The 24507-nt window shown below is 45.7% G+C and overlaps 1 protein-coding gene and 1 long non-coding RNA gene across 4 annotated transcripts in view; one reads left to right on the forward strand and one right to left on the reverse strand.

Moving 5' to 3' along the window:
• The window catches only part of TBC1D8 (TBC1 domain family member 8), a 50394-nt gene extending 36021 nt beyond the window's left edge, over positions 1-14373 (reverse strand). For all 3 annotated transcript variants that reach the window (XR_010612290.1, XM_065677701.1, XM_065677700.1), the window contains exon 1: positions 14226-14373. Coding sequence is in view for 2 of the 3 variants with exons in the window: in XM_065677701.1 (XP_065533773.1) it covers positions 14226-14352 (127 nt within the window). In the remaining variant the exon portion in view is untranslated. The remainder of the gene's footprint in view (positions 1-14225) is intronic.
• A 535-nt stretch (positions 14374-14908) lies between these two features.
• On the forward strand, positions 14909-22992 carry LOC136012688 (uncharacterized). The gene is made up of 3 exons (XR_010611901.1): positions 14909-14970; positions 20426-20602; positions 22811-22992. It is a non-coding gene; the product is annotated as an uncharacterized LOC136012688 (long non-coding RNA).
• The last annotated feature ends 1515 nt before the right edge of the window (positions 22993-24507 follow it).

Below are 24507 nucleotides of genomic sequence, written 5' to 3' on the forward strand. Positions count from 1 at the left end.
GCATGACACTCCAAACTGGACATGATCATAGAATCATAGAATCATAGAACAGGGTTGGAAAGGACCTCAAGATCATCTAGTTCCAACGCCCCTGCCATGGGCAGGGACACCTCACACTAAACCATCCCACACAAGGCTTCATCCAACCTGGCCTTGAACACTGACAGGGATGGAGCACTCACAACCTCCCTGGGTAATCGATTCCAGTGCCTCACCACCCTAACAGGAAAGAATTTCCTCCTTATATCCAATCTAAACTTCCCCTGTTTAAGTTTTAACTCGTGACCCCTTGTCCTGTCACTACAGTCCCTGACGAAGAGTCCCTCCCCAGCATCCCTATAGGGATCCCAGGGATCCCTACAGGTCTCCACACAGCCTTCTCTTCTCCAGGCTGAACAGCCCCAACTTTCTCAGCCTATCTTCATACGGGAGGTGCTCCAGTCCCCTGATCATCCTCGTGGCCCTCCTCTGGACTTGTTCCTGCAGTTCCATGTCCTTTTTATGTTGAGGACATGATGCTCACTTCTAGTGAAGTTTTAGCCATAAGAAGAGTGGAAAATCTCCTCCTGTTCTTCGCATACACACCACGGTATCCAAGAAAGCTTTCAGCGGTACCCACTGTAAATTGGCACTTCTGATAAATACAGGCAAACTCATTTTGGAGAGTTGGAGCAATTGCTGCCCCCAAAAAAGACATTCCAGTCTGGAGGCCAGCTGCAGTTTTTTCCTACCTTCGTCCCCACAGTCCCCCCTGCCAGCAGGCAGAACCAAGCTATGCATGAAAAAGTTATCCTAATGCCATGATTTGCAAGCTAGCATACTAAAGTAACTCCAAATTGGTTTACAACACCTATGAATAGCAGTTCAAGCAGCTTTATATTTAGTTCCCTTATATTGTACATCCTGCAGAGAGGGATGGCAGACAGCAGGGAATAAGTCTACATTTGTGTATGTCACTAGAGTATCTAGGAAGCTTTCTGCAATACTACATTTTCCCTTTGCACATGTTAATTTCTCCAACCTGTTGTATTTTTGCTCCTTCACCATTAACCCAAAGCAACAGGAACCAGTCTCAGCCTCGGAAAGTTTCACCATCCTTGCAGTTTTTATAATTGCATTCTCCAGTTCATCACCTAAGTGATTAATGGGAACAACCACCTACAAAGACCTACAAAGTCCTCATCTGAAATGCCTTCTCATTTGGACAACAAACCACCACTAATTAATTTGAATATGGCACAACAAAGCACCAGTATAACCATTTTCTAGTCCAGGAAGAGCAAGAAGCTCACATGGAACTGCATCAAAAACCTTCCAAGTACAAAGAAATTTACACCAAGTACTTCCTCCTTGCATTCACACACACTGTTGATCATGCTTTCAAAGCCAAGCAGAAGTTGGACACAACATGTTTTAAAACTGTACGTGTTCAGCAACAGTTTGCTTCTCAGCTATAAATACATGCAGATATTATACACATCTATTTAAAACAGAGACCTGAATTTGGAGACCAGTAATACATACGGTATCAGAAAACACTAAACACTACCTGTAACTGCAAGAAAAAGACAAAAAAACTTCATCCAAGTACAAAAGGTAGCAAATTATCCGTGTTCACAGAAAACAGAGCACCAACTTCAGCATATGGGCTTCAAAACAGCTGGATTAAAGCCCATAAGATACCACCAAATGATGCAGAGAATGAAAACAGGGTTTAACTTCCAAATTTCAAAATACTTGAGACATTACAAGAAATCAAAAGAAGAAGAAACTTGTGACGTGCTGGGCATGTTTTCCCCCGATGGTAAATCTAGGAAAAAGATTTTGTTTTCATTTCACTAAAGTCATGGTAAAAAAGTCAACTAACAGTAAGTGCTACCAAAATCCCAAGAGAAAGCTCAATGATTTGTGAAATACTCTTTTGTCTCCCCACAAATCATGAACAAAAACCAAAAAACTCATTAAAGTAGATGCACCATTTTAGTTATATTTCTTAGCCTGTGCAAAATTAATTCCTTTTTCTGTTCCTGAATAACTGACCAGAAAAGCTAATTCCTCTTCTCACTGGTTACTTCTGCTTACAATTTCTATTTTGCTTACCAACTATTAAAAAGTTTCCTCCTTGCAAACAACAACAAAAATCACCTCCCTTATTTAAACTACCCATAGCTACATATTAACTAAGGATGACAAAGAGGAGCCGGAACTAAGAATCAAAGAGAAGAAAGAAAGAGCAAGGTCACTGGGATCCCTGCCAGAGTAAAGCCCAAGTGGCCTGGTCCCCCTATGAGGGCTTCACAAGGGCACAGCAACCCCACACCTAAATCACACCTAAGCCAATGCTGTGGTTGACAGGGTGTCCCATCCTGTCCTGTCCCACCTCTGCCAGGAGGGTTTGCAGTGGGGCTGCTCCAGAAGGCACATAAGGAGAGCAGGGGAACTTAAAAGCAAGTACTACTGAAGTCAAGCAAGCACCAAGCGTGAGTCCTGTCTCCATGTCTGGGTCTCATCCTACCCCCCCAACAAGGACACCAGCCATCACTGCAGGCTGTGCAGCAGTCCCCCGGATCATCGTCTTGGATTTCTCCTGCCAAACACAGAGCAGTAACCTTGGCTGGCAGGAGCCCGTGCCTGTGATCTAGCCCCTGCCCTTCTGCAGAGGTTCAGCTGCACATGAAGTTGATGCTTAAGTGCCGAAACATAAAGGACAGACTGACAGAGGCAGAAGGGGAGGAAAAGGGGAATTACTAAGAGTGCATTTGCAGGAGCATGAAAAGGATTAATCACTAATAAATACACCCAGGCCTAACACAATGATTTAGTTGAAAATGTAGTAGCATGAAAATTACTCAAACTAGAGGCAGAATTTTTCCAGTGTGAGTTGCCTCCTTTGGCTCCTTTGGAGTAACTTTTGAATCACAACGCTTGTGTTAGGCTTCTCACTGAAGCATGGAGAAACAGACAACTTAAGTGCCTGAACAAACAAACAAGACACTTTACACAGTACACTGATTTTGAAACACACTTTGAAACACACCTAGCTTGTGAGCAAGCACCTTCCTAATAGTAAGACCTTGTTCCATGGAAGGGGCTCTTATAAAATAGGGTCTGTTTGTAAAAGAAAAGGGTCTCTGACTCTCAGGTACATATAAATTACATAAAGGGTCCCTGGCTCACACGTTGATCCATTAGCATGCTTTCAGTAGGCTAGAACAGACTTCTTCCATATCACAGGCAACACTGAAACCATTTATACTACAGGACAGTCAAAAATTGAAAGGAAACAGAAGCAGAGGCGGGGGAAAGAGAAGAGCTGCTACACTGGTTTCCCTCCCAGAATTCCCATTGTTTTTCTTTTTACTATATATGGGTCAAGATTTTTGGGAAGCACTTAAACCTAAGTGCCTCTTTCCCTTTAACAAGCCACTCCACCAGCTTCTCATCCGCTTTCTGACCTCCCAAGGTGCAGAAGTATTTCAGGAAAGCAGTTAACTGTACAGTAACTGCACTGAGGAAAGCTGCAGAAGTAGGTTTGCAAAGCCTCCTGCTAAAGACCCTTGGTGGAACATGGCAGGGTCCTCAAAAGGTCCAAGTTTCTTCATGCAGAAAGAATACTCCCGGGGTAAAATTCATATTCCAGTGTCAGGTGTAATGCGTACTTCTGACAAATACGGAGGAGAGGACAGAAGAAGTGGCAACAGACACACAGAATGCCTCTCCGCAGTAAATCAGATCACGTTAGCTGTAAGCTGCATTTCAGGTAGAGGGAACATCTCCCTGTACTTTTTCAGAGTTAAGTCTATAAAACAAACCTGGAAAACTCACCACAAATCCCACACTGTACTTGGTAGTTTTTATTTCATTGAAAACACCTAGTTTTGTGCACACTGTATTGCTTCAACACTGGAAACTGGAATACCTCCAAGTAAAACAGACTGCTGCACTTCTAATTGCAAATCCATTTTTATCAAATGTACATGCTTATTACGGATACAATAACGCAAATAAACTGAAGCATAAAAGTTAGCAAGGAACCATTTCAAAATCTGACAACAGGTTGGGAGCGTCTCCTCTTTACAGAGGTCAGCCTGTGACCAAATGGGATGCAACGCACATCATGCACAATGAACTTGTCCAGCTTTTCTTCACACAAAACGAAAATAAGTCAAGGATATTTCATAAGGATTGGGTTCTCAAATGAGCTATCACAAATGCACCACTCCTCACCTTTAGAGACACGGCTCCTTATACCCTCACAGAAAGATAAAAGGCCCCATTACAAGTTATCCTGTGTCATGTTCATAACTAATCTAGCAAAAGGAACATGTTTACAGTAAGTTAATCTAACACCAATTTCTCCTAAACGTACCTTATCTTTCAAACTAAAGAATGCAGGCTCCTTTCCTGCATCAGTCTCACTTAACCACACAGAATTTTTCTGAGACACTGGCCAGAGGGTGATTAAAGCTGAACTCTAACTAAAAACTGGAACTCAAAAACTATCTGATATTTCCACCTTCTAGGACAACACTCAAGAAACGGTCAAAAGCACTAACAATTATGCCTGCCTCAACAGCATATGAACTAAGACACCCTCTATATAGAGCAAAATGATTTCTGCTTACCTCTATCATATTTTAAAGACCTTAAAGGGAAATTTCTCAGAACTACTCAAATGCCTTCCCATAAATGGGTTGGTCACTTCAGCAGTTAAGCCATGCTGTAAGGCAGAGGGACTTGGACTGATCACTTAAGAGTTCAGGACCAATTATTTAATAAACCCTGAAAAAAAGAGAACAAAAAGGCAAAAAGACAAAGCTGCTATTAATTTTTTTAATTATTATTGTTAAATGTTACCCTTATAGTTTAACTTGGTTTTGAGTCAGATATCACAACCAGTGATTGTGGTATCTACAATTAGACAGTAAGAAATTCTGATGACATGGTTAAAACCCGGGGAGCAGCGGAAGAGATGTGCACCTGGAGGCATCTCTTCCCACCCATGTGCCACAGCCCCGAACCTCCTAAACCAAGTGCTTACATCCCCTCTCCCAAAACCAAAGGGGTCACACAGAAGACAGAGTCCCACCTGTGTCTCCTGCACCCTGGGGAACAGCTTTAGCCGCTGTACAAGCAAACTGACTACTGCAGAAGTCTGAAGCAGGAAACTGTCCTTCCACTTCTCCTTGGTCTACTTGGAGTAACGAAAAGACTTGAGGCTTCCACTGCACCTCAGAGCAGCACAGCTGGACAGATGTGCAACAAAGCCTGCCTTGAGAGTATCTGCCAATAGAGACCTTCTGGGAAAACAGGCAGAGGACCACCACAGTACCTAGATCCAAACCAGCGCACCAAGATGCTCGGCTGCTCCAAAGCAGAGGCTGCTCTCAGCTACAGGCACCCAGCACTTCCAAGTCAGGGAAGTGGGGCACGGTGCAGTCCCTAGGGACTGTAGTGACTCCTGCTCTACAAGGCCCTGCAGGGGAGCAGTTGGTGGCTGTGCTCATCCCTATCGTGCCAAGGGTCTGTTTTAAATACTCCTAACTTTTTTTTTTTTTCAGACTAGGTTATTTTTGTAAGACAAAACCACCAAATTGAGGGATTTATGATTACAGCCACAGGCCAGTATCCTGTCAGGCTCTTGCTTCAGTGCAAAGCCATGAAGCTTAAAGCATGCCCCTGAATTCATAGAATCACAGAATGGTTCGGGTTGGAAGGGACTTCCAAAGCTCATCCAGTTCCACTTCCATGGGCAGAGACACCCTCCATTAGACCAGGTTGCTCCAAGCCCCATCCAACCTGGCCTTGAACACTGCCAGGGATGGGGCAGCCACAGCTTCTCTGGGCAACCTGTGCCGGTGCCTCACCACGCTCATAGTGAAGAACTTCTTCCTGATATCTAACCTAATCTCCCCTCTGTCAGTTCAAAGCCATTCCCCCTTGTCCTGTCACTACAAGCCCTTGTAAAAAGTCCCTCTCCAGCATTCATCCTCAGGTGCTCACTGCTGCTTGCTATCTCTGCTCCTCCATCAGAAAGCTAGGGGCTGAAATTAAAACAAGCCCAGGAAGCAAAAGCAGCACTATGAGAAAAACAATACTTCACTCAGAAGGAGAAAGCTGGGAAGTGCTTTTTAACAGTACAGGTTGCTTCCCAGCTGATGCAGTTTTGCAAGGAGAGTAAATAGCTGCAAGAGGTAAAAGCTCTCAGGCAGTTAATTGGGAGAAAAGAGCAAATCAAACAATCCAGATGGTATCAAAAATAAAGTTGAAGCTTTGGGGTTTTTTTAGGACAGTGAAATAGAACTGACAGCTTCAATAGGGCAAAATGAATCTCGGCTCTTTGAAGCAGAGAACAACTCCATATCCTGAATCCTAATTACACATCTTCACACAGTTCCCTCCAACTCACAACGATTTGCAAACAATCAGTCCCACAATAGCCATGGTGCGCAGCAATTAGCCACGCTACAGGAGGCAAACAAACTGTCTGAAGAGCAGCCCACCACCAGGCAGCAGGACACGTGGATGTACCCATTCCCTGGCCCCCACTATCGCTGTGCTCCAGCTGGAGCAGAAAGGAGGTTTTCATACCAACCAGGATAAGCTCAGCCTGCCAAAAAGGCATTCCTGGGATGGCACCAAATAGCAGGGGTTGCTCGCCTGGCTATGCAACGCATCTCAGGAGCTCTCCAGAGGACCAACATCCTTGCTGAAAAAAGTATGGAGGGGTTATGAACCTGACTTCCACCAGGAGCCCTAACTGGTGACCACAACCCCATGGCTGGCCCAAGGCAAGACCCAGAGCTGAGATGCATTGAGGATTATCATTGGCTTCACCCTCACCTCTTACAGCCCTGCCAAACAGCAACACCCATCCCACGGGCACTGGGCATTACAGGCTGGGATGGAAGCTTTTGAGCAGCACCAGGGTAGGATATGGCCCAGGACAGTGGGCATGAAGTTACTGCTGGCAGGTGGCAGCCACCAGCATGAGCGTTTGGGTACGCCTCTAGCTTTTTCATACCATCTTGATTTGATTTCTCCAAGAGTTCAAAACTCAGATGTTTCACGAGTTGTTACTTTCACCCGGGCCACCCTAAAATCCGTGGGTTTGCTGCATAAAACCACCGTCAGTTATGCAAGGCCACTAACAACAGCAGCTTTACACCAGCCACACTGTCTTCACTGAGTTTTGCAAAACTATATAGACAAGATCTAACACAGCACCCATGAGAAATTATTTCTCATTAGGCTTCCCCCACAGAAATTAACCCTGCAGAACTTATTTGTGCAAGTACATAGCAAAAAGGATGGAGGACTCCTCCAAGGCCTGTAGAAAGGCTGTGTTTCCTTTGTGATGATAAGGGCTCACCACACTTAAAGATAACCACAGACAACACTAGATTTCAACATAAAGACTTAATGCTCCAAGCATTTATTCACCTGGGGAAATACCAATATTCAAGCCCTTACCTTACTTCCAATATGGGTTTTGGCAGACCAAACACTGCCACTGGGTAAACTGGTTCCAGTGCTCCAGAGAGACAGGGCATAAGGAAATGAGAGGATCTGGGGCATTTCACTGTGGACGTCAGTGTCCCATGGTCCCCATGACTCCTGCATTCTTGGGTGTGATGGTGAGATCCTGCTCCTGCATCAGACCACTGCATGGGAAGCGAAAGACCACACCAAGGAAAGAGAAGTGAGTGGAACCATGCCCCAGCTCTCCCGAGATGGTAAAAACCGCCCCATGGCCCTTGGGCACTGGCAGCTTCTCCTTGCTCCTGCTTCCCTATGGGCCATTTCCCCAGGCGGGCACGCTGCCACTGCAAGGCTCTCACAGCTGCTTATCTCAGTCCTCTGCCTTCAGTCCAGGTCAGGCCAAGCCTATTTTTGTAGCCCCGAAGGCTGCACAGCCAAATGCTTCAATTCTCACGTTACAAGTGAAAATACCTGAAACTATTTTCCACCTGACAATGGAGGAGAAGGTGGGACAGTAGCTGCTGCTGCAGCCCTGTAAACTACCCAGAAACAGGGCACTACCTGGGGCAATGCACAAAAAGTCTCTAATTTTTAGTGGGTGCAGCAATAACGCTGAGGAGACCAATCCAGTATTACTTAAACTGTGCCACCACAGACGTGCCCAATGATTTGATAAAGAAGACATTTTTCCTGTGAGGGTGGTGAGACACCGGCACAGGGTGCCCAGAGAAGCTGTGGCTGCCCCATCCCTGGCAGTGTTCAAGGCCAGGTTGGATGGGGCTTGGAGCAACCTGGTCTAGTGGAAGGTGTCCCTGCCCATGGTAGGGGGTTGGAACTGGATGAGCTTTGGAAGTCCCTTCCAACCCAAAGCATTCTGTGATTTTCCTGCCTTTTTGTGTGCCATCTGGCCTCCGGAACATGAAAATAAAAAGCCATTGTAGCTGTTCACTTGATTAGTGTTGCACAGGCTGGCGGTCACCCTCAAAGGAGACACAACCCAGCCCCATCTCTCCATACAGATGTACATCCTCCTCTTTAATATAAGGATTTAATCCAATGTTAGCATTTCAACACAAGCATCTGCGGTTTTGCTTTATCCATCTCAGCATGGCTGCTCCTTAGGAGCAGGAAACCCACCCCAGAAAGGCAAACAGAGGGAGCCAGAGCAGCACACAGTTCAGGACTCAGGAACTGGAGTGTCTGGCCTTGCAGGCAGGGGCCTGGCCCTCCTGCCCTAACCCTCCTTCCCACTCATGCCTCTTGGAAACACGCTGTAACGGAGAAGCCACCCTCTTGGGGAAGAGCTTATAAGCATGCATTCTTCTTCCAAAATGTTACAGCAAAATAAGGAGATAAAAAAATAACAGGAGAAAAAAAACCTGCTGATCTGAATTCCAGTTGTGGGCAAGGCTAGATAACATTTTGACAAGATTCCAAGCTTTCAGTAAAGTATTTGGATTTCCCCCTCTCCTTGTGCAAGGCTTCAGAGAGCTCTTCCTTAAGAAAGCAAAACCATGAATGCAGACAGTGCGCATGACCAGTATCCTTTATGAGCATCATTACTGTGGCATCTTCCTCTCCATGATCCACTGCATTTAAAATAAGAGCACTTCTTTCTTCCCCCCTTTTTCTTCTCAATCAGAGCTCAGACTGAGCCTTTACCTATCGGCGTCTCCTTTTGGTATCTTGGACAAAAAGGCAAGCTGCTTTGAAGACTGTACTGCGACAGATCTTTTAATACGATCCTACGAATATAATATGCATTTTGCCTTTCACCCCTCCCGATGTATAAAAGCTTATCAGTATAGCCATTTCATTCTCTACAAAAAAATCAAGAGTCTTCACCATGTATTTGACACTCCTTTGCTACAGTGTAATGAAGAGGAGCAAGGTAGATGGATTCCCTGTTTAAGTCACAGGAACCCCCCAAACCTCTGTGGTTCCTTCACTGCCTCTCTCTGAAATACACTCTATTATGAAATCATTTACCCAGACTTTCAGAGATGTACAGGCCTACTAAAAGCTGATGTATTTATGATGATTACAGTACTGTTTGGACTCGAGAGTATGAAAGAGCAGCAAGAGATCTTTTGCTTTTCTAATCTCCAGAAAAAAAAACATTATCAATAGCCTTTTTACAGTATGCATTAAAAACTAAAATCCAAGACAGGGGAAAATAAGGATGAGAGCTCTTATCATGTAACTAGTCACATCTCCATTCACAACCAAGAGGTACTCTATAGATCAGTTCAAAAGCTACCACCCTGCAAGAATTTTACTTAGAAGAAATAAAATCCTGAGATGGGAGTTACTCCAATTGCTGGCATAGAGGTCAGGGAAGTGTATTTATCACACATACCACATTTATTTTTATTAAAGGAATAATAAAGGTCAGATTCATATACAGAAGATGCTTCTTTTTGCCAGTGTATTACATTTAAAGTTGTGAACCATAAATGTTTACATGAGATGAAGCAGAAATCAATTTCTTTTCAAAATGTTCATCCTCTGCAAGTTGTAAGCGATGTAAGACCACATCCAGCTTAGAAAGTGCCCTTTCATCCAGCTGAAAATGAAGGCTGGGAAAATAGTAAGGGGAAAATAACATAACGAAATTAAAAACACAAGTAAAACAGGAACAAGACAATTTTTATTGATCTACTTCAGGCAAGCACTTAAAGCAGCACAGTATCTCAGAAAGCCAACTGTATCCTGGGCTGCATCAAAAGCAGCGTGACCAGCAGGTCGAAAGAGGTGATCCTGCCCCTCTGCTCTGCTCTTGTGAGACCTCACCTGGAGTATTGTGTGCAGTTCTGGTGTCCTCAACATAAAAAGGACATGGAACTGCTGGAACAAGTCCAGAGGAGGGCCACGAGGATGATCAGGGGACTGGAGCACCTCCCATATGAAGACAGGCTGAGGAAGCTGGGTCTGTTCAGCCTGGAGAAGAGAAGGCTGCGTGGAGACCTCATAGCAGCCTTCCAGTACCTGAAGGGGGCCTATAGGGATGCTGGGGAGGGACTCTTTGTCAGGGACTGTAGTGACAGGACAAGGGGTAACGGGTTTAAACTTAAACAGGGGAAGTTTAGATTGGATATAAGGAGGAAATTCTTTCCTGTTAGGGTGGTGAGGCACTGGAATGGGTTGCCCAGGGGGGTTGTGAGTGCTCCATCCCTGGCAGTGTTCAAGGCCAGGCTGGATGAAGCCTTGGGTGGGATGGTTCAGTGTGAAGTATCCCTGCCCATGGCAGGGGGGTTGGAACTAGATGATCTTGAGGTCCTTTCCAACCCTAACTATTCTATGATTCTGTGATTCTATGAAAAATGAAGACAAAAAGCCGCTTGAAACAAGAGTTCATTTTAAAGTTTTATTTCACCTTATTTTAAAAATGGGAAATTTACAAGTATCTAGAAGAATCTTAAGTGGGTTTTTATGTACTAAGAGTGTGCGATGTGAAGTACTGTGTAAACAGCAACTGCAAAGCCAGCTGCTTGGGAAGAGTGGAAAACCACTCTCAGTCCAGTGTTTGTGATTAAATCATTCCTAATGCCTCCCAGAACAAGTGGTTTTGCTGTCAAAATGCACAAAACCAATCTAATCAAACAGGAAGGTGAATGAGGCTTTCAACATCCCCTCATAAAAATGAACATATTGATTCACTTACAGGCTAAACCATCTTGCAGTATTCTACCATAAGGAATTTGACTGTATTTTTTACTAGTGTGACAGCATCTCAAGCTTATCATTAATATATAACCTCAGAACTAAAGATATCTGCAAGTACCAAATCTAACCAACTTCGACCTGTTAATCATGACTACATCACAAGCCTTTTAGTGGGGATAAAGAGGTATCCAATTAGGGGGAAATAAATTCCAAAACCCACCAGACCAGAATCAACAGAAATTGCTGAGCTAAATGTTTTTCTTAAAATCTGTAACTTAAAATTAGTTTTAAAATCAGCAAAAAAAAATAAATAATTCAGTTTCCATAAAGTATTTCTAAACTATTATCCATTTCCTGCCTAAGTCTCTGACCCAAGACAGCTCTCAAGTAGAGACGCAGGTAAAGTGCTAAACTAAACATTCACTTGAAAAGCATGTCCCTCAGGAAGGCAGAAACCGGGATGACACCGGTCAGGTAATGAGGAGTTAAACACAGCCTCCATCATTTTTTTGTACCCACTGCTTGCAAGCCCAGCCTGGATTCAGTCACTTCCCTAGGATGCAAATTAAATAACAGTAGTAAATATAGTCTCTTTCTTACAAACATCTGCTCGGAGTCCAACTGAAACACAGCACTCAAAGAAACAGATACAGAAGAAAAGAGCTTTTGTGTGAGAGATCTTCTGTAGCCCATCCTTCAGCAATTAAATCCACATAAAATATACCCTCCAGCTGTGCTAACTTACATAATGGACAAAATGCCCTGGCAAGGAGAGAGAAGCATCCAAGAAGAAAAAAAGACATGCAAATATGAGAATAGGGCCACAAAACATTTGCACTGAACCTACATGAGGACCTGCTGCAGTAATACGCAGGAGGGGTAGCTCAGGCATCGCACCCATCCACTCTGTTTAAAAGCAGTCATGTCACCGGTGGTCCCCTGCCCCACCTACACTTTTTACTTATGAAACCCGGTCTCCTGGGGGCTTTGTTCTGCTGATCCCACATGGGTCTAACGCAGCCTCCTCCTCCTCACTGGAGGAGCTATGAGATTCTCTTTTACCACGGCACCTGCTTTCATGTATAGGATCTTCACATCTTTGAATCTTCTACCTTTCCATCAAACGTAACTGCAATGGCCAGGGTTCAAGTTACTAAAGGGAAAAGAAGAGAGATATGGAGATTTTTCTCACTTAAGCTTTGCTTCCGCAGTAAAACAAAATCTTCTAACGTATGTCTCTACAGTTTGGCAGACCGTATCTGAAATATGGCAGTGCTTAACTGCCCTTTGTATCTGCCTGTTTGGAAAGGGCAGGTACGAGGTAAAAGTGTCTCTATAGCCACGTAAAGCAAGAATCAGAAGGTAAGCTTTGCACTGAAAGCAAACACTCACCAGCAAAGCCCAACTGTTTCTCAGTGCAGGTCTCCATTTCATTTATCCCAACTAAAAACCGAGGCGGGGGGGGGGGGGGAAGCTATCCATTTAACTCCAGACATGCTCTGTGCTCCCCCACACTTGCTTTTTGGTTACAGGACTCTGATTTCTAAGCTCTTTCAAATACAAACATTTCCAAATGCTTTATGAGACTGTCAGAATTTACAGTTCCCTTTGAAAACATTGCCGGAGACAGGAGCAGCTTTCCTTTGCCAGCCAAAAGAGATTTGTGCAAGCCCGTGCACTGTAGATTCAGCAAAATGATTCACCTGAAACTTAACCAGAGAGAAAAGCAGTTTGGTTGGTTTAAGCTTGCAGATTTCTGCCGTGGAAAGCTCAGGCGCGAGGAGTTAACGTTTGTGGATCTGAACCTCATGATTGCCCTGGACCTAAATCAAGCAGCTGTAAACAGCTATTTTTAACTCTGAAAATTAATCCACATCGTCCTTACAATCACAAAAGACTGGCTTATGACTTCCACACGGGCTGCAGGGGAAAATATGAGCATAAACATTTAACTTGCTGGCAAAACTTCCATTAACTATACCAGGGCTGGCATTTCAATAGTAACACAGTGACAACACAGGATCAGCCACGCCACAATTAAGTTCTGTGTTCCTTATGACTCCGCATCTAGGGGAAGCTCCAACAGACAGCAGTATTATCAAGTGGCAAGGGTCAATGGTTCGGGAGCAAAAGGTTTTAATAAGGCAAATACTCCCTTTGAAAATACCCAACCACCCCTTCAAATACATGAGCCACCATTAAAAATACTGATTTTAAAAAGGTGCAAAACAACTTCATCTGCTTTTCAATAAGAATTACACTGTTAAACTGTATTAATTCTTCAAAGTATTGTCTGCTTGCATGCAGATACTGATGTCTTTGAACCAAAAGTCTGGCCCAGGTTTCTTACTCGGTTACTCTACAACATCAACACCAGAGTAGGATAAATGCAAAAATAAGTCGGAATCCACTTTTCCACAACGCTGAACTGACAACCTCCTCCCCGTAATGTCTGCACTGGCCAAAAGCCGTAAGCATACATACGACTCCCATTCTATACAGGGGGGAAGCCGAGCCTCAGCACAGGTCGCGGCCGGTGGCGGGGGGCACAGCCCGGCTGGCGTGCCCCCAGCAGCCCTCTGCCGAGCACAGCGGCCCCGGCCCGATCCCGGCTCGCGTTTCCGCGGCCAGCTCCGCGGGGAGCGGGGCCGGCCCGATCCCCCGGCGGCTCTCCCCAGCGGGCGCCGGGCCCCGAGCTCGCCCCCAGTCGCACTTAAGAAAGCCAGCGGGAGGCGAGAGGGGAAGTAAAAATAGCAGCGGCTTTCACGGCGCTGGAGGCTACAGAAGCACGAAGCTGCTCCCGAGGCAACTCTCACGCCCGGCCGGCGGCTGCCTCCGCCAAGGGGTGAGGTCCACGCCGCCCCTCGCCCGCCCCGCACTGCCCCCCGAGCCGAGCCGGCCAGCCCAGGGTCCCCGCCGCGGTCCGAACAAAGAGGCCGCTCCCGCCCCCCGCAGCGCGCCCCACCGACGGGTCCCCCCCGTCGCGGCCAAGTTCCCGCAGGGCGGAGAGGAGGCGGGGGGGACCCGGCGCCCGGCCCGGCCCGGCGACCCGCTGAGCCCCCCGCGCCACCAGGTACCTGTGAAGCGGCCGCCGCCGTCTCCGTGGCCCCGACGCCGCTGCAGGATGAAGTAGCCGCTGCTCTTCTGCGTGACCCACAGCTTGAGGGCGTTCTTCAGCAGCACCTCCTCGGGCTTCAGCCACATCTTCCCCCGGTCCGGAGCTCTCTCGCACTCTCTGTGTCCCCCCCAGCGAGCCCGCCCGCCTTGCCCCCCACCCCTCACCGTCGCACCGCGCCCTGGCAGCGCGGGTCACATCGCCCCCCGCGGGCTGCGCGGTGTGGATCTGGCTCCCTCCGCGCGGGCCCGGCCGCCGGGGAGGAGCGGAAGGCGGAGCCCGGGCGCGGGCCGCCCTCCCCGCGGAGCCGGGGGCTTTGTGCGGTGGAGGTCGCTGCGGTCCGAGGCAGGCGCTTAGCGAGAGGGAGGGCTTCCCTCCCGGCGGCAGTGGGGTTGGGCTTGCCCCTCTCGGGGGTTCCATGGTGCCCCGAGCCCCGCACACAGCGCAGTGGGGATCCCACGGCACCCCGGGGTCCTGGTGACCTGCGCTTAGTGCGGCGGGATGCGTCGGGATCGGGCCCCCGGGTCTACCCAGCTTGTGTAAGCACCCTCGGGGTGTGCCCCATGTCGAGGAAGCACCCCTACATCCACGGGTCTGCGGCCCCGCAGAGCCCCCCGGGCTGGCAGGCAGGAAAGGGTGCCTGGCTTCGGCGGGGGAGAGGGAGGCAGCTCTGCTTTCCTGCTTCCTTCGGGATCAGAGCCTGAAGGGTGAGTGAGCGCGCAGCTACTTACTTTGATGTCTGAATCTGAACGCCAGTGCTTGAAGCTGCGTATCTCGATTGAAAAGTCAGAATCCTAATTTTACTCTCCCCCCCCCTTACTTAAGACATAATCAGGCACTGCTTGTGGTTGAGCTGGTAGTGGGATGGTTTGCAAACCTGCACAAATGGTTCCTGCCGCAGCACCTTTACATTGGCAATCTTCTAACGCTGTGTTTTACATTTTCATTAACCCAGATTGCCATTAAAACATAAAAACTTTCTTGCAGTCAAACGCTCCGCTTCCGATTAGAGCGAATATTAAGTGATTTCTTGATAAGTGCTGCAGCAGCATGCTGCTAAACCTCACACACTCCTCATTCAGATTCAAGACCTCAGTCACTGGGTGTTAAATCACATCCTCATAATTTGGCCAAAGATCCCTCTGTGTAGAGAATTTTGATTAGAGGAAAAGTCCTGAGCTTCACCTTACCGAGCTCAACCTCTTGCTCCATGAGCTGTAAACTTCCCAATTCTCTGATGCTGCAGTGCGCTGCTCAGCATACCAGCAGCGATTACTAGCTGGGAAATGGGAGATGCCCATGGGGACCGGTTTCCAGCTGCCAGTGGGAACATTTAGCAGGCAAAATTCTGCATCCAGCTGCAGTCTAGTACACACTTGTGTGATCGCTGTGTGATCGCGTTCTTTACAATTTCAAAGTAAAGCAATGATTGCATTCCTGTACCTAGAATAGCAAGCCTGCATTGTGAGCGTACGAATTGTCTGGTACAAAAATAAAAGCTGTTAGAAGGAGAAGATGGACATGCACATAACAATGTGCTTAAAAATTCATGGGAGTGTAAGAGGGAGTTATTTGAAATGTTCTTACGGCACAAGAATAGCTCAGAGGTTTCCCCTGCCCCCAACACAACCCTCTGAAGACATGTAAGTCTTGACAGCTTATGTGGGGTTTTTTCCAGCTATTGGGATATTAATTTCTGTTACTGTTTTTGGAGCGGGTTTTACACTCAACCTTGTGTTTTGGGCAAGCTGATTTGAGACATAATTGAGAAGAGGACCAAGGAGATTTGCTGAGGTGCTCTTGTGCTGAGGTGCTGTTGTGCTCAAGAATTAGCAAAAGAGTAAAGCCATTGGTTCCAGGATCTGGTGCCAGGCACACCTGCCTCTGTTAATCGCATCTCCAGACACGCTTCTGGTTGAACTCCACCAACGGTACTCCTTCAGCGCCACAGGCTTTGTAACCACATCCAAGCTGGCCCAACAATCAATCAAAATGGGATCATTCATGCTTTTTAGACAAGCAGCTTTTCCAATACACAAAACCAGTGGAACATAACTGACGAAATGGCTTCAGAGGGGGAAGAGGGAGACGGATGAGGTGAAGGAAAACTGATCCATGACACCAGAGTAAACCAAAGCCCTTTGTAGTGTATGTTATAATAAACACACCTACTGAAAGTAGGAGGGCAGCTCTTTCTCCATGTGGCATTTGTGCTCAGCATTCCCTGACATCCCAAGGAGGCTGCAGAGACACTCGCTGCCAAAACGCCTGTGAATTTTAGGATACCACCACTGTCACTCCCACCCCCTGAGGATCTCATCTCCCACAGAAACACAGAACTTACCAGAGCCATGAGTATGAATCCGTTCAGCATGCACCATGTCATTGATGCTGCCAGTCTTTGACAGGGTCAAAAAGGCTTGCAGGAAGAAGTTAAACATGTTCATTGTATTATTTAACAAAAAACCAGCAAGGCAAAATCACCCTTCATGTATACATCTCATCATCAAATGATGCATCCTCTACTTGCCAACAGGCAACAGCTGACTAAAGGCTTATGTTCATGGAGAAAGTCCTGCAGTGATGTGCTGGCTATTTCCACAGCCAATATTTGACCAGGATTTGGGTGACCTGAGGATCTCCTGTGAGGCAATAGTTTTATAGTTTTGGTGTTTAGAGAGGCAAATAAAACCAGGGAGGACAGGAATCTAGTAGATTGTTAGTCAAAACCAGGGTGCTGTGAGAAGTTATACACTTCCTTTTATATGTCCTCTGATACAGTCTACAAAAGATAGGACTATCTTACTCAATTGCTTGAAGGTACTTAAGGTTAGTAGGCAGGAGAAAATAGCTTTAGAAAAAATGAAGATGTATTTGAAAGGAAAGAACGGAAAGAAAATGAGGTTTCTGGCCTTATGCCACCCTTAATATGCACTCTGAAATGACTGTGTTTGAGTTATTTATGATGCCGTGCATCTCCTAGATTTCAGAACCAAATAGCACAAGGCAGGGAGTCTGCCGTTCAGACTACATTAGAGCACAGCATCAGTCATACCTGGAATAAACTGCAGAGATTCTGAGTGTCCATGAGGCAAAGTACAGACTGCATAGGGCGCAGGGAATAGTCATGGCGAAAAGTTTGCTTTCCCTGCTTGCCTGGGCATGCCCTTTAAATTCACACAGCTTCATCTTTTTCATCCGTCAAACATACATATAATTTTTATTCTGGATGTCGTCGAGATGCTCAGGGAAGGGGGATTTCTCATGCACATAAAATGAACGAGGAATGATGGAATGGGCCACAGTGGTCCAGGCCTCCTGTCTCTGCAGAGGGTCCCAAGCCCCCAGAGCCTACACTGCGGGGGGAGGTGGTGGTGATGTGTGGGGTGTGTATGGTGGAGAGGGTGCTCTAGGATAGGCTCCAAGGACTATAATTGCACAGCTGAAGCTGATACATGTATGGGCTGCCACCAAAACCAGGTTTTCCATGCTCCTCCTCGCCCCCCAGCCTCCTGTAGTGAATTGCATTAACTAAACTAGTAAAAAACTAACTTCTATTAATTTAAGTGTTTTGGATAGGTTAGTTCTTTAACCATGTTTTGACTGTAGAAAACTAGGGTGCAAATGGATGTCATGGGCTGAGGGAAAGAAATAGGCTGATCTTTCAGGCAGGAGACTGTAGGGAGATTTGTTTGCATTTATCATGAAATGAGAGCCTAAACATGGAGCTTAATTTATTTATACTTAAAACATTAGCTGGAATTTGGCCAGCATTCTGCAGGTGCACAGTCTCATCATCTCCATGTTTCCAGTTTTGAGTCTTTACCTAGTGTCTGTATTAGTGTTTGAAAAAGCCGTCACCAGTGAGCTAATTCGATTCCCAAGACACAATTGATCAAAATCCCAGATGATCCTGAATTTGGATGTATTAGAGGCAGCAGTGAGTGCAGAGAAGTAACGTGTAGGGAGCTAGGGAAATAATACATATTAGTGAATATAACATAGGGAATTCAAACTCCTGGCTAATACATTGAGGGGGAAAATAACTAAAATATACTTATTCCGGGGGAATTCATCTACACTGAAGTAAGGAGCAGATGTGGTGACATACTGGGTCAGCACCCAGGTGCAACCTTAAGCCCTCAGCATGCTGTTCCAGGCACAAGATCACCCTTGAAAGGACCCCCAAGGTCCAAAATCCCCCACTGCTAAGACTGCCAGGCTTTCCATGTAACACAGGCATATATATTTCCTGCATTCTGGAGGCAAATCACAGACCAGGTAGGTAACAGTTCTCCTCTACAGAAGTCTGAAGGGACCATTCTTGAGATTTCTTATTAATTTCAGAGTACTTCAGTGTTTGAATGATGTAGATCTAGTGGAGACAGTTTAAGACAAGAACAACAGACATGATTAAGGGTTTAAAGCTGACTCGTGAGCTCAGACTGGATGGGTTTGATCTATGTGTATCTCGGCTGAAAGTGACAGCTGAAATGAAGCACAAAATAGCTGCTTACAAGTGCCAGTGAGTTAAAAACAAAGAAATTGATGTATTTATTTGGTTTAAAAAACAATTCACTAAAAGCAGTAAGAGATTATTTTTTTTTTCAAGAAGGAAAGGTTAGATTAAATACTAAGCAAATCCTGCTGACCAGGAAGGTTTTTACTATGCTGAATGGTGTACCGAGGAACTAGCAGCATTTTAGAAATAGTATAAGATGAGTCATTTTATATAAGATAGAGTTACTTTCTAATGTAACTCCGTGATCAGAAAGATAAGGCAACCAGGCAAGATGCCTTCTGCTTCCTATGCCCAACCAATGACTTTCTTCATTATGAGAAATCCCCCACAAGAGGAGATTTTTTAAGATGCTTTGAAAGGCTCCCCTACAAGGTTTTACACGTCAGACACCCTCCCAGACATTGTTCTGTTGGAAGGGGGCCATGTTTGCTTCTCACTTGCAGAAAGTCCACTTCAAATCTGGCAGAAATGAGAGGACCCAAAGGGAAATCACAGCAATTCACACGCAGCTCCCAGCTCCTGGCAGCATGCCTCCATTGAAACTACACTGCAAAGGCCCCTGCTGCCAGACATATCAGATCCTAGGAATATGCAGAAGCAATCCTTAAACTTAGATCTTTTAAATAGTTTCAAACACAAGATGCACTTAGATTTGAAAGGATCCAGGAAAAGGCAAAGGTAGTCAAAGTCTTCCACACCGAGAACTCCTGTGGAAATGCCTGAGCATTCTTGGCTACCTTTCCAAGTAATTTAATGTTCATCGTCTTTCTCCGGTAATGACTGGATTGCAAAAGCCAGTTAATGTTTATGGGTCCACATGTTTTTGTCTTCCCACCTGCTCTAGTAAAGTAACAAAACTGTTACAACCTGTAATTAATTCCAGAGGTTTCACTTATTATCTCCGATTAAATTAATGCCTGTGTAATAATAGAGGTATAAGAAGATATAATACAGTATCAGGAACAAGTGCAATTAAGCCACAGGCAACACTGTAAAAACACATTAGAGGTCCTGACTCACAGTTTTATGCAATAATATTTCACAGCTTTTTCCCTGTCAACAACAACGTAATGTGCATTTCTCTATTTCCACTGGCTGAACTCATTCAAGTACGAGGTCTTTTGATGGACTATTTAGGACAGCGACGTCCAAAATGTGCTGCTGATTCCACTTCTTGTTTTGCTTCCAGCATCACTCCGTGACTTCCAATTGCAAAACCCACTTCTGCAATTTAGGACTGCCAAACCTCTTCTGGGAATCACACAGTTTCTGTGACACTGGAAGGGCTATCACATTTCAAGGTGTTTGACAAACATTTCTTAAGACATATATGTGGTTTAAGGCAGTAATTCTCTAGCTTTTTTCTTATCTCGCTCAACTTCCAGTTCTCTAAAATGCTAGAGGAAAAAACAGTCCCTTAACCCTATACTCACATGCAGCAAATCCCTGCAGAGGACATAGGAGACAGAAGAGAAACCCAGGCTTCAAGTCCACTGTTTCTGCAAAGGACAGCAGAGGAGTGTGACCATGACTTGTCCTGCCACTCACTTAACAATCCCACCACCACTACCAGTGCTCAATAATGTTTCTGCACTCTGCCAGAGTTAAGCCACAGCTGCTTTCCTCTCCACCTTCTGTAGGTGCAGAAGACCTCTCTTCACCACAGCTTGCCCAACCCCATTGGTTGACCCTGGGAAGCCAGGAGGACGTGCTGTTGATGACTTCTGGTATGATGGAAAGAAGAAGGCAATTCTCGTATTACTGCCCAGGATACCCTCCCTGTCCATCCTCCAGGGGCCTGACCCCTTGTCTCAGAGGTACTTTCATTCTCAAAGACACAGCTATGGATAGACCCCATCCTCTCTGGCTTTTGTATATTACCCAGTTTGACTCTGAAATAAGACACTAAAATTATTCTGGTACAAAAGGAATGCCCAGCCCTAGATAAGAAAATGCATTCCAAGAATACCATTTATTTTGGGCATGGCATAGTCGCTATACTGTAATGAGAATGGAAAAGCTGGCCTCCTAAAATACATTGGCACTCTTTAAGGAGAATGAAGCAAACAGCCAGCGGTTTTGATACCTTTTGGAATGTAGTGAATAAAACTTGGTGGTACGAGCTCTGAAACAACGGAGCAAATCAGCAGTGCCAAGAACAAAGGTGGCAGAATCAGAAGTAAAGGTGCAAAGGGTTTGTAAACTGTGACATGGTGAAAAGCCCAGAGGAAAGAGGACAAAACTTCCTAAACAGAGGTTGTGACCTGCCCATTTCCTAACTGCAATTTTCTGTAGAGCAGTGGTGTTTCAGCAGCAAAAGCAAATGACCTTGGTAGGAAAAAGGTATTGCTGCAAGAACACGCTACTGAAAGCGTAGCTGCTGGCATCCACTCATGCTAGGCAGTCTCAAAGGAAGCCTGAAGTGGAGTGGCCAGTGTTAGCAGCAGCTTCCTCCAGGGCTGTTTCCTGATCTAAAATCCTCATGCTAATTCATCTTCCAAGATCAAAAAGTCTTCATGAGGCCAGTTAGGTGACTTTAGGAAAACAAACCCCAAAACACCTCCAAAAGTACACCAGCATTGTTTATAGTGCCCCATCTTGTTTCCGTATGAAGGTGAGCAGTGGTATTTTTACCATAGCTGGATTTTGCTGGACTTGGGTATAATGTGCCTTAGCTAAAAGTGTGGCCTAGGAAGCTGGCAGAATTTCCATTTTATTTTGCTGCACTTGGAACCAGAGGTTCTTGTTGTTTTAAAGATTTCCTTTAGGTGCTTACCCTGCTTTTCCTTTGAACAACCATCCCCACGGACTGTGGTCCATGCAGCCAGTAAGAGCTTTTGGAAATCGTGAAAGAACCATGTCTTTTTCTCAGTCAGAGATCACTCAAGGCACACAGGAGTTGCAGAACAGAAACACACGAAGGTATACTATCTCCCTTAAAGTTATTATGGTCTCTGCCCTGCCTGTATGGGCTCTGATGCTGTACTCCTGTTCCATGGGATTTCTCATAACCCTGCACATGCAAGGACCCTACGGCCAGCTTGAAGCCACATAAAACTTTACTGCTCCCCATTTTCCTGAATCCTGCCCCCTGTTTGACAGCTGTGGAGAGTTGGCATCTCCCACTACAGGTCCCAACACCACGTTACGACCCAAGCAGTGTCAGGGTGAGCATGTTGGGGCTGCTGGTGGTGCCAGTGGTGCCAGAGCTGGGCATGGCAGTGTGGCAGAAGGCGTAGGGGGAAATCACCATTTCTGCTCACCTCCTGAGGATTTCAAACAACCTATGGGGAGCTGCAGCTGCAGAAGTGGCAGAACTGTGTCACAGCACAAACCTGATTGTCACCGAAGTGTCAGCGCTTTGAGACAAGCTTTAAAATGTGAGTGCCTTTAAGGCACCCCTTAAGATGATTTTTCCTGGCAATTTTTCACTCATTTTTGTGTACTGGGGATCCCCAAAGGAGCATTTCTGTTGTGATTCTTACATCTTCTCACTGATCTGCTGTGACACTCAAGGTTATTCTGAGACTGTACTTGGCACAATGCTGATAGTGCCTGGCAGGAACCGTGCTGCACATGCCTAGGACTGGGTTTGAACTTGCTCTCTTTGATCAGTACTGCATTTCTGCTTCTACCTGACTGCATGCTGTTTGAAAGCTCTGTCATTTCCTCCTGTTTTGGCTGCTGGCTGATCTGAACGTGACACCTGCCATTTCAACGGAACCTGGAGGCTTTTCACCACCCCTGTTTTTGCAAGTAGGCAAATGAGATCTTAGTCTTTGAAACAAACATGGCCACAGAACAATTAACACTGGAAATGCATCATTCTGAGGAAATAACTATAGCTCTCTCTTCCTTCTTTTTTTTTTTTTTTTGTAATTATGTTGCTATGAACAAAATTTGTGGGGATTTTCCTTTTCTGGACTACCAATTCACGCAGTTTCTGAAGAAGTCCTGTGTTGTTTCTCCCTCTTTTCAGTGGAGCTGGTAACTACCTACACATTCGTGTTTTCTGTTCCTTTCAGGAATAAAATATTCATCACACGCTTACAGGAATGCACCCAAACCATCTGCCTGGTCTTTACGGGAGATTGAGGAAGATTTGAAAACATGCCTTGCTTCCCTTCCCATTTGCACGGATGAATGGATTTACTTGGAAGTCTTTTCTTCTAATCTTTGTTTTACCTTGCCCTTTTTATAGGTGTCTTAAGCCCACAAAGTCTTTGTTTCCATTCTTGTCATGGCACAATAGTAACCAATTAGGATGTTTTTAGATACCTGCTTCACTCATAAACTAGTCTCTTCTTATATACTTTGTGAAAACCCCGCAAGCCAACAAAGCCTGAATTTTCAGAAGCTATTGCTGCTATTGACTGTACAGGTTTAGACCTAGCCTTGCAGAAGGAATCAGCATACAGTTGACAACAATAGCAACAGTGAAATCAATCCCTTTGGAGTTCTGGTGCTGAGCATCAAGGAGAGCTCTTAAAAGTAGTTACTGCTTTTGAAAGCTTTGGACTTAAGCCAGAGCTTTCATCTCCTTATCTATGAAAATGGAATACAGCTTAAACACCTCTCCAACAGCTCATGAAGGTTATTGAAAAGCACTATTACTGGTTATTTACTAATTCCTGTTGCCTTGCACCTTCACATTCCTTTCGCATGTCAAAGAAGAGGATTTTGCAGGCAGCAGAACCAGCAAAACCTGTAACAGCCTCTGCTTTCCTCTCTGCCTTCCCTTACTGTAATAGTCTCCCTGGATCCTCTCTGCAGATCCCCACATTGCCTTTACATCTCCTATTCCCCCTTCCCATGATGCCTCCTGTATCCCCTCCTTCCATTGTGGTCCTGGACTCCCTCCCAAGGACTCTGCGTTGAGGCTGGCAGAGCCCTTCTTCCCCACCAAGTTTCCACCTGATGGAGCTTGTACACCTCCCTCTCTCCCAGGCCCCTGCCCTTCTCTCTCCTTTGGCTGAAATTGGCCACAGGTTTAAGAGTGGTAGGGAACGGGGAGGTTGGTACAAGACTGTATAAATACAGAGTTGGTTTCTTCCTTTGTTGATCAAGTAGACTTTCGAAATGCTCTGAATGCTCAGATCATAAATAAACTGCACTGAGCAAACTCACTTTTCCCTGTTGAAACCATTTATCTAAGTACACTATTGACATTTCTCTGTGCTCCTTTTTGCAAGGCTGTTCTCACAGTGGTAGGTGTATGTGAGTTCTTCCATTCATGGCACAGATTAAGTCTTCTGAAGGACATAGAGGCTTGCCTCAGAATTGCTTGTGTTCTCCATCAACAAGACTCAGGACCCTAACAATAAAAACCATTTTCAGAAGCATTTTCATCCTATCAAACTATCCTGCAGTAGCTCTCACTTTGTGCCTGGCATAGCCTGGAGAAGCTGCAGTAACTCCTTGTGGCCAGGAGGAAGGACGCTGTGAACTGAGGAGCTTGCTGGGGCATGCCATTCTCTAAAGACAAAGAACGTACCTACAAAACTACAGGAACGTGTTCATCCATACAGCACTTTCTATGCCTACATGAAGAAAGCAGCAAGCTAACAGAGGAACTGAAATCAAGCTAGTTTTGTTAACTGCTTTGCCCCTTTTTTGGCTGAGAAGCAGTGCTAGGACTCGGGAAAGCTGATGCTTTCAATTCTGCCATGCACTTGCAGCTCTAGCAAGTTACACCTCTGCCTGCTTCTCTCTGTAGGACTTA

The sequence above is a fragment of the Lathamus discolor genome, chromosome 4 (assembly GCF_037157495.1).
Source record: "Lathamus discolor isolate bLatDis1 chromosome 4, bLatDis1.hap1, whole genome shotgun sequence".
Lineage (NCBI taxonomy): Eukaryota > Metazoa > Chordata > Aves > Psittaciformes > Psittacidae > Lathamus > Lathamus discolor.